Source organism: Dermacentor silvarum, chromosome 4 (assembly GCF_013339745.2).
Source record: "Dermacentor silvarum isolate Dsil-2018 chromosome 4, BIME_Dsil_1.4, whole genome shotgun sequence".
Taxonomy (NCBI): Eukaryota; Metazoa; Arthropoda; class Arachnida; order Ixodida; family Ixodidae; genus Dermacentor; species Dermacentor silvarum.
This window is the reverse complement of record NC_051157.2, coordinates 71,839,795-71,855,403: the sequence shown is the minus strand read 5'-3', so window position 1 is coordinate 71,855,403 and position 15,609 is coordinate 71,839,795. Positions and strand designations below refer to the sequence as shown.

The 15,609-nt window shown below is 44.8% G+C and overlaps 1 protein-coding gene across 1 annotated transcript in view; it reads left to right on the top strand.

Annotated features, from left to right (window-relative positions):
* Positions 1-415: 415 nt before the first annotated feature.
* Positions 416-15,609, top strand: part of LOC119450210 (guanylate cyclase soluble subunit beta-1-like) — an 89,877-nt gene continuing 74,683 nt past the window's right edge. The window contains exon 1 of the mRNA XM_037713596.2: positions 416-1,239. Within this exon, the coding sequence (XP_037569524.1) occupies positions 1,237-1,239 (3 nt within the window). The 5' untranslated portion in view covers positions 416-1,236. The remainder of the gene's footprint in view (positions 1,240-15,609) is intronic.

The following is a 15,609-nucleotide window of genomic DNA, read 5'->3' as shown; positions in this document are numbered from 1 at the left end:
TTGCCGCTGAACGAACCGACGACGAGAGGCACAAAGAGGGCAGCGTTCTCAACGGAGCGCCTCGAGGCGGCTCGTCGCCGCTCGGAATTTATTAGCGCGCTTTCGGAAGCCACAGGCGTAAACGGCGGTGGCGGGACAGCGATGCGTTTGCACGGGCGGGCGCGGTAAAATCCGATGCCATTCGATACACCCACTCCGGCAGACGGCGTCGCAAGCGATCGAGCCAGCTCCTACTCAGCAAGGGCCGAGAGAAGAAGGGAGAACTGCGACGCCCGCGCCCTCTCTCCTCCAATGCCGCCGCCAGGACCCGGGCCTGCGAGGAGGCGGGCCGTGTGTGCTTTCGGCACAGGCGGACGAGCGCTCTCAGACTTCGAGCGGCGCCCAAAAGGAGCGCCCGTAGTTCGGACTCCTCAGCGAGTGTAGAGCCCCGTTGCTGCTGCTGCTGCTAACCCGTAGTGGCATGTAGATAATTCGTCCCTGGTCGTCGTTTTATGAGATAACGTGACGACCTGGCTTCTCTGCTCAGATCGAGATGACAGTGCGACGACACTTAATTTCCCGCCCGTGAAGTACCGACGATTCGTGCGCGCTGTTTTTGTTTTTGTTCTTTTTTTCTTCGACTCTTGAGCAAGAAGTGTTGTCGACTGGTTGGTGAACAGCCCACAACTCATGAGGCTTTCCAGGACGGACCTGAGGACGTGTCGTTGTTATTCCTTCATTTGGACAAAGTCCTGACTCTTGAAGTGGCACAACCTTGCTTTTCCACGGAAAGGGCGCGAAGGTGACTAAACACTTCAACGTAAACACGAGAATTTTTTTAAAGAACTGTACCGTCAAGAGAAGATGCAGACTGCACAAGTTTGGACGTAGGGAAGTGCTATTTAGGCATCCTGATGAGCCTGCGGCCACTGCTCGGAGCAACAGGAATAGTCTGTGCCACGTGAACGCTTAGCATTTGTTCTCCGATAACTCCGATGAGGACAACGCTTCAAGAACATCTATTTGAAGCATTGATGAAACTGGCTGATAAGTGTGCATACTAAACATTCACCGGCTTTTGGGAGGTGAACAGTAACACTTTTTCACGAACTGCCTGAGAGAAATCGCAATACTTTCTGGTTCCGGAGGTATCTCGATTAGAATTCAGATTGGGATATCATCTGCTTGCGATTGGAACTCTCCTGAACCCATACTTCGGATTTCTCTCTCTCTCTCTTGAATACATCATAAGAAGAAATGGTAAGAGAAAATAGTTTTCGTACATAATTTTGCATGTTGATAAAAAAAGCCTCTTGCAGATTATTCTTTATAATTATCTTTGAAACAATTAGATCTCTTGACCTACGACAACTGTCCTAAATTATCACGGCATTTCGTTCCTGGCTCCCATTCAATTCCTGTTTCTCTGGTATAACTCATAAACATCATAAAATTAAACAAAGATCACAAAATAGTAAGACGCGATACCTTATTGAAGAATTCTATCAAACATAACAGGTACTGTGGAGCATAGTGTTTCAAAATCGTGCTTCTTATATGTATGATTAAGCCGTTTTCGTTGCTTCAGATTACCTAAAGGGATCGATTTTGTGCTTAATAGTGAAACTTCTCTTGGCTTGACAAATGACAGGACAGATTTTTCAATTTTGTGAGACTGTGTCAGCTATTAATATGTTTTGCCGCCCACCGACATCTCGACATAGGGCTACATAAAGTCTAAACGTTATTCAGTAATTCCTTTATGTTTTCTCCCTTTCACAATAGGCGCTAATAAAATTTGCTTATCGCCGAAAAAAAATTACGAATAATTTTGGCCGAAATAACTGTGATCTTGGCTGGTGTTACTATAAGAACAAAATGTGCGGCATGATATCGCAGTTTCCTGATTGTCGCTTGTATTTGACGAAGGATTTATGGATTGCTTCTGTGCAGACAAAACTATTATCTAAGATATTAAAACACGACTTCACTGATAAGTATGGGTGTGCGAATAATAATTATTAGACCAAATTTATTACAAATCAAATAAAGCCAGAAGCGAATTGAATCTCATAGAATATTGAATACTCTTCAGATAAGTTTCGAACAATTGATAGCTCTTTTCACAACTATATTAAAACAATGTTCATGTCCTAGTATTAGTACCGTTCGTAAGTTTATGTCAATACAGTGCACGTTATACAGCTTTGCTTATTAAAATCATAAATGGAGTCTTCGGAAGAAATATATGGTTAGTTCACATACCCATGTCTATTCGGAGAGTACAAATTATAGTGGTTTAGCTGGTCGAATCTTGTCCCCTGAGTAACGTTTCCTTCTACACTACGTAACGCCTCACGTTTTACGCTTGCTATAACCGCAGGGATAAAGTTTATCGCACTTTTGATGCAATTTTATATTTGAGCAAAGTTGGCATATCTGAAATATTCGAAAACTATTATAAAAATATTAGTATTCACAAATAGTGACTATTCGCTTCCATAACCGAATCAAATGACGCAGTTTCCTGTTCGCTATTCGATGGTTTCGAATATTCGCAGACCCCAAAGTCAAAGTTCTTTTTTATTGAAGAATAGGCTAAAGTTTGCACGTTCTCAATAATGACGAATCTGAAATAGCGTGAAAAGAGCAATCCTCAAAGATAACGAACAAGAGTGCTGAATGAGGCGTGCCCCTCCCAGATCATGTGTACTTTTTTTTCTCTACTTTCGGGCCTGGTTACGTCTACTTGTTATATGCAAGGACATCGTCAGCGCCATGTATAGTGGCATATACGCAGGCTGTTCATTCGAGTAAGCTACAAATGAGGTACTTTACGTTGCACATGAACCATCGGACTGAAAGCACAGAGCGAGAGCAAAGTCTATGGACACAGACAGAAGTGTCTCAAAAGACATTGACTTTTGCCCTGTGAAAGTAGTGTCAGAGGCCGCTTATAAAACATACTAAACAGAGATTTCACCGGCAAAAGTGAGCCGCCTTTAAACACCACCGTAATGATAGGGAAAATAGGCAAAAGTGCACAAGGAACCAGATGAAATCCCATGCATCAAAACAGTAGTGAAACATATTAGAGGTATAGAATTTGGTTATATATAAAACGGTGCAAAATTCTTCAGAACAAACAACTTGTGAAGGTTAGCCGATATGCACTCTCATTCTTTTAAAGAGAAATACGTACGTTTTTCTTCCCTGATGGAAGACTCTTAAATGACTGAATACGGTGACGTTGACAACCCGACGTTCGCATGATTACTGGTTCCCATTATTCTCTTTTAAGAATCTACTGAGGGAATAAAGCTTCACCGATGCGGATTTTTTTTTATTCACTCGCCTCCGAGGCAATGAACAGCACAAAAATTTTAAGTTCTTTCTTTTTTCTTGGCATAAGGTTTCATACAGTGATCAACCATGCTGGTTATCAGCACATTGTGCGAGAAAATGTGTTTTCTATTCTAAAAAGCAGGCTGGAATAATAAAAAAAATTGACAATATTTACGAATGCTCAAAATAGAAAGAAAACATTCATTCCACCGAAAATATAAATTCCCCAGCGCGTCACTTGACTATACAGAGAGCAATATTAAACTGTGCATATCGTGTAGACATTCTTAGGGTTACTACATTTTCGCAATTTAGGCTTGTGCGTGTGTCAATAGCATTGTAATTGTGTGTTTTTCATACAATTATCCTCGCCAACCTGTAAGGCTCTCCGCTGCCGTGAAGGCGATTATTTTGTGTATTCACATTGGCAAATTACAGGTTAATTATTTCATGTGGATTCGCAGTCTATTGTTTCACAATTCTTGCACTCATCCATCAGAACTTCAGCCTATAAAAAACGTGGCATGAAGTATGAAAAAAAAAAAGTTAACGGTTCAGTGATTATTTGTAACGTTCTACTCAAACCACGAACATGAAATTTCCGGGACACATTGCGCTAAATATGCCCCACATTTTTAAATAACCGTTTTTTTTTTCTATCTAAAACAGAGTTCTCTCGACAGTTATGTAAACGTAGCTGAAACCGACAGTGTGACAGTTTCAAGCACTTGCTAAAGGATTTTTTTACAAAGGCTGTAATTCATACACGTGCGCTTAACTTTGCACACAAATTTGCAATAGCGTTCCGCACTATTTCGCTGAAATTGGTCTTGCTGGAATTTGTAATTACACCTGAGCAGTTGAATAAATTTATCGCTGCTCATGAAACATGCTGAGAAAGCTCCGGAGCACAGGCATAGGTAATTCATTGCAAAGGCCGTAATTATCCACAGAATTTGAATTTGGTGTACACGTTGCCCAGAACCTTCCCCTTAGTTCTTTGAATTTAAACGAGTGGCTTGTAAACTTCATCAAGGACATCGAAGAAAGAAAGTACATTCCTGGTTATCAGGCGTGCAAAAAGCTGCATAACAAGCGTTCAATAATTATTTGTAGGGCTTCTATTAAAAAGAGAAACCGAAAATTTTCGCCATGCACTACACTTTATTTTCCCTCTATTTTCCTTGAGGTTAAAATTGGTGTATTGTGTCATTGCTGTATGATTCTGAGAAGCATTGCGGATAACGTGAGCATGACACTCTGCAACTCTGGAACGAGTAACTTTCTACAAGGGCTATTAAACTAGGAAGCATATGAATTATTCATTCCCAACATGCTTCCTAGTTTAACGAAATATAAGCATCACGCCTATCATAATTAACCAAGGAAACCGGGCTAAAGCAACCACGTGTCTTTGTCAACGCATGAAGTTTGGGTGAAGAGGAGTAATTATTTTCAAAGCACATAACTAAGCTACACTCTTCAAACTTTCTCTACGTGTTACCGATTGAGTGGCCAAGATTTCCTGTGAAGAATGAATTATATGCTTTATCTAGTTCTCTCAAGAAAGTGCAGAAAATTTTGAAGCGTTTTATACAACCCCTCTAAACGGGGCGAAAACGAAGGTACAGCAATTCTCTTGAACCCCTAATTTACACAAAAATTTCAAAGTTTACTTGCGTAGTTTCGTTTTTGGCCGCCACTTTTCTCAAAATATGAACATTGTGAGTTTTTTTCAGAAAAGCGTGAAAAGTTGCATATAACGTTTTCAATGTAATTACGGATGGAGCTGACCTCTGGGTTAGGTTGGACAACCAACTGTCCTCACTACTATTATTGTGATTTAAGTATTGCATCTCTTTATGGGCACAACTTCGCCCACTTAAGAGCGAAATTGCTGACTCATAGTTTTTCGCAGCCTTGGGTTCTTCCCGTTCACTACAGTGTGACAATACTCCTCGAGGTTTTAATATACTTTGAGCTAAATATTTGCGTAACACATCCTAATATATGCCGTATATTCTGCACTAGTTTTATCGTGTGCTTAGAAATCAAAACTCAAATCAAACTAAATTCGTGCGTCGTGGCTTTGGCGTACAGTGTTGCTTTATTTTTTTTATTAAAATGAAAATCAAAGAGAAAGATGTAGTCACCTTGTAATGGTTAATATTCTTTTTCTGAGGGGGCATTAGCCTTCACGTAACCGTAAACCTCGCTTCACACTTTTTTTTGGCTGCTGGTTTATTTGGTTCATATTTAATATGGTAGGACAGGACGCAAAATAATGTGAAGTAAGACGAAGAGACGCTTTTCCCGGTCCCGGTCTTACCTCACATTGTTTCGCGTTCTATTACACTATAACTGCTCTCACTGCTGCTCAAATGACATTCTCTGCAAGCAAGCCGATAACTCCAGGAAAAACAATTGCCTGCTTGAATGGCCGCCACGGTTGCTTTCAGTCATTTTTTGCGCTTAGTCCGAAATTACAACTTTGTACGTCACGAATAATTCCAAGTGTGAAGTTTCCAAAACTAAAATATTCTGAGGCACTGCGAATGTGTTAAGCTGGACTACAGTATGCTTGAAGTCGAAGAGGACGGGAAAAAAATGTGCGTGTGTGTGTGTGTGGGGGGGGGGGGGGGGGGGGAGAGAATGCGTTAGGTAAAGATGCAGTCTACGCATTGCAGAGGGGTAAATATATTTCCGTGCCGAGGTATGCAGCTGTTTTTAAGGCAGTATTTATGCTAAAGAAAATCTACAGCTGGGCGATTTGATAAATTTTGGGAATCGAATAGCAACTCCCAAGGGGCGAAAGACGAAAAGACAACCCCCAAAGCTCCTATTTACTTGACCTAAATTCAAGCTTCTACGTCCCCTGCTCTAATCAGGTCTAGTTGAGTGATCAGGATAAAAATGTACTAGTCAGAGAAAAAGTGTTATCACTGTTGGGAGGCCATCTGTACCGCCGCTTTTATCTCACGCGTTCTGACAAATGGCCGCATGCCGGTTGCTTCACATATACGATTACGTGCTAATTACGATTGCTTCACAAATACGATTACGTGCTAATTACGATTGCTTCGCAAATGGATATTAAGTGTGCTAATTTAGGCCCCTTCACAGCGCAAGTCTCTGTCGTCGCGTCCTCAAGTTCCATTCTAAAGCATTGCTTCGTAGGCCCAAACAGGATCTCACCCGAGCACAAATCCAAGCAATGACCATTTTAGAGCCTTACACTATTTCTCCCTATTTCTTCTATGAGTTTCCCGTTTATCGGACCATAAGTCTGCAGAAGCTTCGCCGAGTTGAAGAGTCCCGCCATGCAGGCAGAATCTTACGTGTGGAAGCTTAACCTGGATTGTCGTACAGATGAGCGGTTAATTGACATCCCTAAAACACTTACACTTGATTAATGAGGGTGTCGCGCTCAATAGATGCGTTTAACCTCAACAACAATTCTTGTGCGATGCGCCCACCAATGGAGGATGTTCTTCACCGTAAAAATGAGGAACAACCGGGGTCATAATTTAAGTAAAAACAAAGTTCCTAAGACACGAAAAACACTATATCTTGTAGGCTAAAAACATTTAGCCATTTTTCTCGGTTTGGTATAGCGCCGCCGGCCCGTTTCATTTTCTGCGACTAAAAAGTGCTGCTGCTAGTTTCAGGAAATGGGAATGGTATCGATTTGAGTTGGATACGTAGCACACATGTTGTATAGAAAACCTACGTATGCGCATGCATTTTCCCCTTATATTCTTGAAATCTGAGCATTCAACCTGGATGTTTAGGGTTTTTTGACAGACAGCTCTCTACGTTTTACATAGGAACACGAAATAAAATAACTATTTATATACAGGAACTGAAGTGAGTAAAAAATACGGCGAAAGAGTGTGATTGTGTACAGCTTATTGATTTTCAATGTCACTGCAGCGCAAGGTTAATACAGCAAAGACAGGATTAACATTCAGTTGGCGTTTATTCTTCACGACCAACACGCAGAGCCAAGTAAAATTAAATTTGCTACAGGGCCCAGCATCATCTAAGCAACTTGTGACATCGGAATAAAGCTTTTTTTTTCAGCATTTTGCAAGAAAAACTTGAGCACGATGACGCTGCATACATTTCTTGCTAAGCTGATGCAGCTATGCATCCTAACACCTGCACTGGCATGCCTATAGCTTTCAATAAAAACAGCATCTCTCTGTCTGCCTCATATCCCACTACTGCACGCTCTCTGCGAACAATCAAACTCGTCAAGTTCTCTGTGTAAGCGCGAAATTTTGGCAACTAATCTTCCGGCTGTGGGAATTTTTTATTTTCTTTCGTGCATGCAAGCAATCTACCGCCCCAAGTACACAGTCTCGCCAAGGTGTCAAACTCGACAGACTGCAGCGTACAAAACGGTAGCTGTACCACACAGAGAGCCTCCATAATATATATATATATATATATATATATATATATATATATATATATATATATATATATATAAAGGTAAACACGGCTCTATGACAAGCGAGCAAACATTGGAACTTACCGGATCGTAATAGAGGAACTCTATAGACTTGGAAAGACGCGCTCTCCACTACGCGGCCTATCTTCGGTTAGCTACATAGAACTGATGGCAGTGTCAACATAGACCGGATGACAGCGATAAGTTTAGTTCAACATCGTGCTATAAAAATAAAGGCTTACAAAATCTATTATATACCACCGGAAAGCTAAAGCACGGCGAACAAAACATTAACAAATTCTGTACCCAAGCTGGCACATTGCAAGCGTTACGGAAGAACCTGCCTTTCAAAGGGCTTCGCAGGGCACAAACGAAACGCGATACGGGCAAACGAATAACAGACTGATAAAAATGCAGGCAGAGCCCAACCTCTATGGGGCGACGCTGTTCTGCCACACGGAAAAGCGGAGAAAACATTTAAGAAAAGCATTTCCTGAGGGGTTGGCAGGAAATATCAGAATGTATTTCATATATGAGTGAACGTGCTAACATTTCTTTCTTCCCAATTCTGCGATTTTTTCTCGTTTTTATTTTTTTTCGCCGCCTATATACATACATGTGCTCGAGCACCCATGTTCTTCGATGTGTGCCAGGCTCATGCAGAGCGAGGAGCACGAGACCGCGGCTGGCAGAATTCTCACGCGTTGAATTTTCCCGGTGACACCGCCGCGGGCTTTAGGACGAGAGCATGCCTGCCTTTTCTGGTTCGCGGCGCTTGGCGAAGCAGATAGCTCGACTCGAGGTGACGCGCTATAAGCGGAGCACCGGACGGCTGTAGCAGCTGTACAGAGCCATGCTTCGCGGTTTAGTGAAATTCAAAGTGAAAATGGAAAACGCGGTAGTGTAGTGGGGTTTTGCGTCGCACACTTCACACACCCTCGTCATTGTTTATTGCGTCTTCTTCGTCACACCGTTATGGTCTTTGTACAGATATAGCGTAGCATGTTTTCCGTATTGAAATTGCGTACTGATGACTCTATATGAAGGGTTTCTTTAGTGCGTGGTTTAAACTAGCAATTCTTTCAATTTCGCTCGTGTTCTTAAAAGAAAAATGGAATGATAGGCACCTGCTGTTCACTGTTCCCAAACTGTGAACAAAATTGGTTAAGTACCCGGCTACGTCAGTTCTGTCAGAATAAAAAGAAAGTTACCATCATCAGAGAGAAGATGCTCCCGCATATTTGACAGCCTACGTGACCTGAAACTCGGGTAATCGCCTTTGCGCTCTTTACCGCGCTTACCCACTACTAGTTTTTATGTCTTACGCGGCATCCCTTGGGCTGATCGATATTGCATGCAACGCAGGATTAAATAAAAACGACAGTTCAGCACCAGAACCAGTCATGGCCGCCGCACTATCACTGTTGTCAATTTATCGCTCAGGGCATGACGCGCTAAGGCTCTGCCGTACGATGACGTGGGCTGGGTTTCCGGGCAAAGCAGCAGAATTCCGATAGGGCAGTTCCAAGACTAGAAATCTCAAGCACCATCTACACGAGAAACTAAATTGCGCCTGATGCGTGTGCCGGTTAAGTATGATGGCGGCTACACGCGACATGCGCTAGGCACCATTTTCTTCTCTCCCCCTTACACCCATACATTTAGTTGAAGTTATATCTTCACCGTTCACTTAAACAGAATCTTCGAAGTCAACACGAGCGAGTGAGTGAAATAACTTTATTGAGGTCCAGAGAAGAAGCAGGGGAGACCCCGCGCCACACGGCTAGTCCCACGTAGGGACCGCCAAGCCGAGCTTGACGGCCCGATTGCGGACACTCTGGACGGCCAGGGTTTGGTCGTTGCGTTCGGGGCTGCCCAAAAGCGCAGCCCACCTATCCTCGCTGAAGGCGGAGTCGATGGCTTCACACTCCCACAACACATGGTTCAAGGTTGCCGTTAGTCCACAGGCAGGGCAGTCCGCACTGGCGTACCTTTCAGGGTATATAGCGTGAAGAACCGCAAGGTTAGGATACGCACGAGCTTGTAAAAGTCGAAGGGTCACCGCCCGCGCCCTCCATAAGGCAGGGTGCGGGAGGGGGAATACCCGTCTTGACAGATAATAGTGCTTGGTGATCTCATTATACGTCATCAATGGTTCCCCGTGCCCTACCCCACGGGACTGACTAATGTTTCCTTAATATACTGTATAGATGAACATATAAAGCGATTTCTTACCATCTAAGTAAAAGTACTCGATGCCGCAAAAAACTTTGCCCATGAACAACTGGCCGGCCTCCGCACGATCTATGGTTATCTATCAAAGTGTGTTAGTTATCGTCCTTAAACTACACAGTAAGATATAGGAAAAGCCGCACTGGGGGTTCCGGATTTATTTTCACAAATAGCCAGCGGTGTTTTAGGGGCGAAGCTCCTTAGGGTCGACCCTTGTCCCTCGTCGCGCCGTCGTAGCCACGCTAGTACTCGCCGCTCCTGCTAGAGGCGCAGCTGTGCTCTTTCTCTTTCTCTCTCGTTCCCGACGCGCGCTCTCTCTCTCGTCCTTATAGCTAGGGGCGCTGCGGTGCACAAGGGCGTTCGTTTCCCTTTCTCTCTCGTTCCTGACGCGCTCTCTCTCTCTCACGTCCGTAGCTAGGGGCGCTGCGGTGCACAAGGGCGTTCGTTCCCGACGCGCTCTCTCTCTCTCATCCGTAGCTATGGCCGCTGCGGTGCACAAGCGCGTTCATTCCCGACGCTCTCTCTCTCTCTCTCGTCCGTAGCTAGGGGCGCTGCGGTGCACAAGAGCGTTCGTTCCCGACACGCGCATTCTTTCTCTCTCGTCCGTAGCTCTGGTTTAGCCGAATGATCGCCCGGTGCTTCGCCCACTCATCATCATCATTCACGTCGTGGATATGCGGTGATTTTTCTTAACTAACACTTAAGTCTAATTATACAAGCACCTCTATACAAGCAATGAAATGTTGTTTCAGTGCATAAAAAAGCCGGCAGATCCCACGCCCTTTAGAATGGTAGGCTCCCCTCAGTGTGTGGGGAGCCTACCAAGTTAACGAACCGACCATGAGAGTACCAACACGTAGGCGGCTCTTTCATAACCTACATGACACGTATGTCATGCCATTCATGTCATGAGTGCTCAGGAGTCCCTTTAGCTACAACTAAGAGACCTTAAGGCGAAAGCCTTAGTCATGCTCATGACTATGCATTCAACCATCAACCTTTAACTTTTACTTCACTTAGTACCACATCACAACTCATGCCTTTGTTTTTTTAAGTGTCAATCTCTTTCGCTAGGTCATTCTCATTTTTGCTGAGCCATACTCATGACTACGACTTCTACCACCATCCTTTACTGTTTCCTTCACTTAATGCCCACTTCCGAACCCATTCCATTGGTTTCTGAGTGTTAATCTTTTTTCGCTGAGTCATTGTCATTTTTGCTGAGTCATGCTCATGACTATGACTTCTTCCATCATTCTTTAGTATTTCCGTCAATTAGTGCCCACTTCCGAACCCATTCCATTGGTTATTGAATGTTAATCTTTTTTTCGCTGAGTCATTGTCATTTTTGCTGAGTCATGCTCATGGCTATGACTTCTACCAGCATCCTTTAGTGTTTCTTTCTCTGAGTACCCACGTCCGAACCCATTTCAGTGGTTTTTGAATGTTAATCTTTTTCGCTGGCTTATTGTCATGACCTACATGACACACATGTCATGACAGTTATGTCATGGCCTATCACTTATGTTCATCATACACTCCTGTCATACTATGCCAATTTTGGTACCTACCAAGTTAACGAAACGACCATGAGAGCACCAAAACATAGGCGAGTGTTTCATGACTTACATGACACGCATATCATGATATTCATCTCAAGACATATCATTTATGTTCGTCATGTACTCTTGTCATAGTATGTCAATTTTGGTACATACCAAGTTAACCAAACGATCAAGAGAGCACAAAGACGTAGGCGGCTAGACAGACAGATAGATAGATAGATAGATAGATAGATAGATAGATAGATAGATAGATAGATAGATAGATAGATAGATAGATAGATAGATACTGTCAAAGTAGCAAATGTTCGCCAAGAAATGCTTCGCATTAAAAGAAATGTCGCAGTTTCGCCCGAAAGGCGAAGCATCGATTGCGATAGCAAATTAGTAGAGAGCTCTTCGGAGTAGGGATAGTAGTTTTATCGGCGGCATAAACTTGGACACATTGGCTTACTGACTGAATTAACAATCGTGGTGTCAGCGCACACAAGCAAACATGAATAGATCACACTGAATGGCCGCAACTAACGACTGTCAAAACGCTGGCAGCAAGCGCAGGTTCGCGCGGTCTATCGCTTCAACGGAAACTGAGCGGCGAATGCACAGCGCATACAAAGGTCAGAGCCGTGTGGAGATAAGAGACAGTGCGGACGACCGGCATCACCGGGCAAAGCGCCAAGGAGAAGTTGTTGGCAGAGGATAAGCTGCCCCCCTCCCCCCCCCCCTCTTCCCGCTTTGTTGCTTTCGCGTGGGAGATTGAGTGGCAAGATACGCCTTTGGTGCCAGAGCACAGTGCCGCCCTGCCTCCCTCCCTCCCTCCCATACCCCCACGGTCTTTCGCGCGACGGTCACGTTTGCTTTCCGCCGAGCGTTCGCTCTCCGTGATAGCGCGCGTGTGCGGGGGGGGGGGGGGGGGGGGGATTCGCCCTTCGTGATAGCGCGCGTCGCCCGCGCGCTTTCGCTCGCGCATACGGCGCGCGGCGATGATTTTATTGCCCTTGAAATCTATACGGAACCTCACGGCGATGGCGACGCCGACGCCGACGGCAGAAATCCGGTAGAAGTGTCCATATAATTGCTATCGCAATAAAAAAGAAAGACGCTCAGGGACGCGATCTGCTGCAAACACTCGTGCCGTGTATCGCGTTGCAACTCCACCTGTAGCTCTACGTCAGTGAGGTGACGAAAACGTTCGTAGCGTGCGACTGCAACTGCACGTTTAAAACAAAAGCGGACAGAGCTTCGTCCGGACTGCACCGTGAATCACGTAGTACCCGTGTTTAATTTATGACTAGTAAATTTATCTAAACACCCCTGTATTACACTGGGGCGACACTTCAAAAACATTAAATTGCTAACGAAGTCTTCCTGTAGCGTCGGCCCTCTCTTGCTCGTGGTGGCGGCGCGTGCCTGACCTCACCTGCTCGTTCAAGGCGTGTTAACACTGGGTCAGTACGAACCTTAAAAGACGCCGACGCCAACGATTGTCTGACTATACAGCACAGTGTGTCGCGGAGACCATTTTATCATGAATCATACAAGACTAACAACGGCGCAACTGACGAGCGCGAGTTTTCGTTGTGTGAGGGACTTTTGTGTCAACGGCACCGACAAAATAACCATCGTTCTAGTGATCCCTACGCAATCCGCCACTGAACCTACAACGAGATTACCGCAGCGCCTTCACTTGTATATAAAGGTAATCGTGCACTAAATTAGTCGAAACATGCTTTGTAAGTTTAAATGCCCGAACTTCAGCTCTCCCAAGCAGTGCACATGAAGTTTGAGCCGATGTTGATCCTGTTCATCGATGATTAGGCCTATCGGAGGCGTCGAGTACGTCACCGTTCCTAAAGGTGACGTGCTGCTAGTCGCATTCGTTACGTAGATGGGTGAGTCTGTAGGTACATACTGTTACGCCAACACATTTCTCATTCTAAAGATGTGCTGCTTATTTTTACTTCATACGGGAAACAAGTGATGGTGCATTCGATCCAATAGCCTGAACAACCGCCACGCTCAGTTACCGACGCTGTCAGCGATGGCACTCGCGTTTTCGACAAAGAAATTTTTTTTTGTATGACCTATAAACGATCGCTTATGCGAGCATAGTTCTCTCTAATAATGCTGTATGGAACTCGCAGACTGTAATTATGATGCAGTTAAAAACATAATCAACAATAACAACACGTAATATATATATATATATATATATATATATATATATATATCTGATTGATAGTCGCCGTTGTTTTAGGCACTCGGCCGCTAATGTTTACTAGTCTCAGGGTAGAAGAACGTGACTCATATGCGCAAATATCTATGTTTTGCTACCAGGTATTATTTCATATTATCGTTGTGCCGTTTCCAACATATTGGAAGGAAGGAAGGAAAGAGTGGAGAAGGAAAGGCAGGGAGGTTAACCAGTTCAGGACAACCGGTTTGCTACCCTACACATGGGAGCGGGGTGAGGGGGAATGAAAGATGGGGAGGAGAGAGAGAGAGAGAGCACATAACGTACACAGCACACACATCGTCAGTCGCAGTCCGTCACTCTTGCGTGGTACGTGACATCACTGTCATAGCCGCTTGTCCAAGCCCGTTTCCTTTAAAAACCTAAGCAGTCCCTTCGTTGCTTTCAGCTGCGATGTCTTCTGTCGACGACACGCGAGAATGGTTTCAATTGACAGTGGTCGATTGTCCAGGTGTGCTAGAACGGACGCCAGGGACTGTCTCGGAACATCATATTCAGGACAGTCGCATAGAATATGTTCTAGCGTCTCCTCGCAAAGACAGGCATTTCAAAAAGGGTTGTCGGCCATTCCAATGAGGAATGAATAAGATTTCGTGAATGCCACCCCTAGCCATAAGCGATAAAGCATAGTGGCCTCTTTTCGGCGGAGTCCAGTTGGCATACAGAGATGCATCAAAGAGGGCAGGTGGTAGTGACGATTGCTCCGGTTGGTCTGGCTGCTTGGTGTGCACCATAGAGAGAGCGTGATCTCCTGTGCAAGCACTCGAAGTCTGCTGGCTGCGTCGGACCGTGAGAGCGGTATGGCCTCTTCCTGTGTGTCGTCAAGAGCTGCCCGAGCGGCATTATCGGCGTTTTCATTCCCTATGACGCCGCAGTGACTGGGAAGCCACTGAAACGTCACGTGGTGTCCTTTCTCCTGTGATGTATGGAGTAAGTATCTAATATCGAATACGAGCTGTTCGTATGGCCCGCGACGCAGAGCTGATAGCACAGATTGTAGGGCTGCCTTTGAGTCACTGAAGATTGACCATTGTCGAGGTGACTCCCGATTGACGAAACGAAGTGCCGCATGAAGAGCAGCTAGTTCCGCAGATGTCGATGCCGTTGGGTGGTCAGTCCTGAAGCTAATGGTAATAGCTCTTGCTGGGACAACCACAGCACCGGACGAACACTGGAGGTTTGTGGAACCATCAGTATAAATATGTACACTGTCCGCATACCTCTCGTGTAGAAGAAGCAGAGACAGTTGTTTCAGCACAGGTGACGACAGCTCAGATTTTGTCTTGATTCCTGGTACACTGAGATGTACTGTGGGGCTAATAAGACACCAAGGGGGTATCGATGGTTTAGATGCAGCGGTGAAGCCCGAGGGAAGTTTGTCGTTGTACTTGATGATAGTTTTAGAGAACGATGCTTGGCGCCGGTCCGAAGGTAGTGTTGCAAGGTGGTGATAGGGGGCACGTGCAAAATGTCTGATGTGCGTTCTCAGGGCTTCCACCGTAATGTGAGTTTGCATCGGATGGTCCCGAGAAATCGCAATAGTTGCCTCTGTTGACGTGCATCTGGGTAAACCAAGGCAAACTCTGAGTGCTTGAGCTTGTTCTGCCTGCAGAACACGAATATTTGTCTTGCAAGTGTTGTTCAGTACAGGTAGACTATATCTTAAAACACGAGAAAGAGAGCTCTGTAGAGTTTCAGCATTGCGTCTACTGACATCCCCCATGTCTTTCCTGTCAAGTATTTAAACAACTGGGAAGTTGCTGTCAGGCGCCGTTTCATGT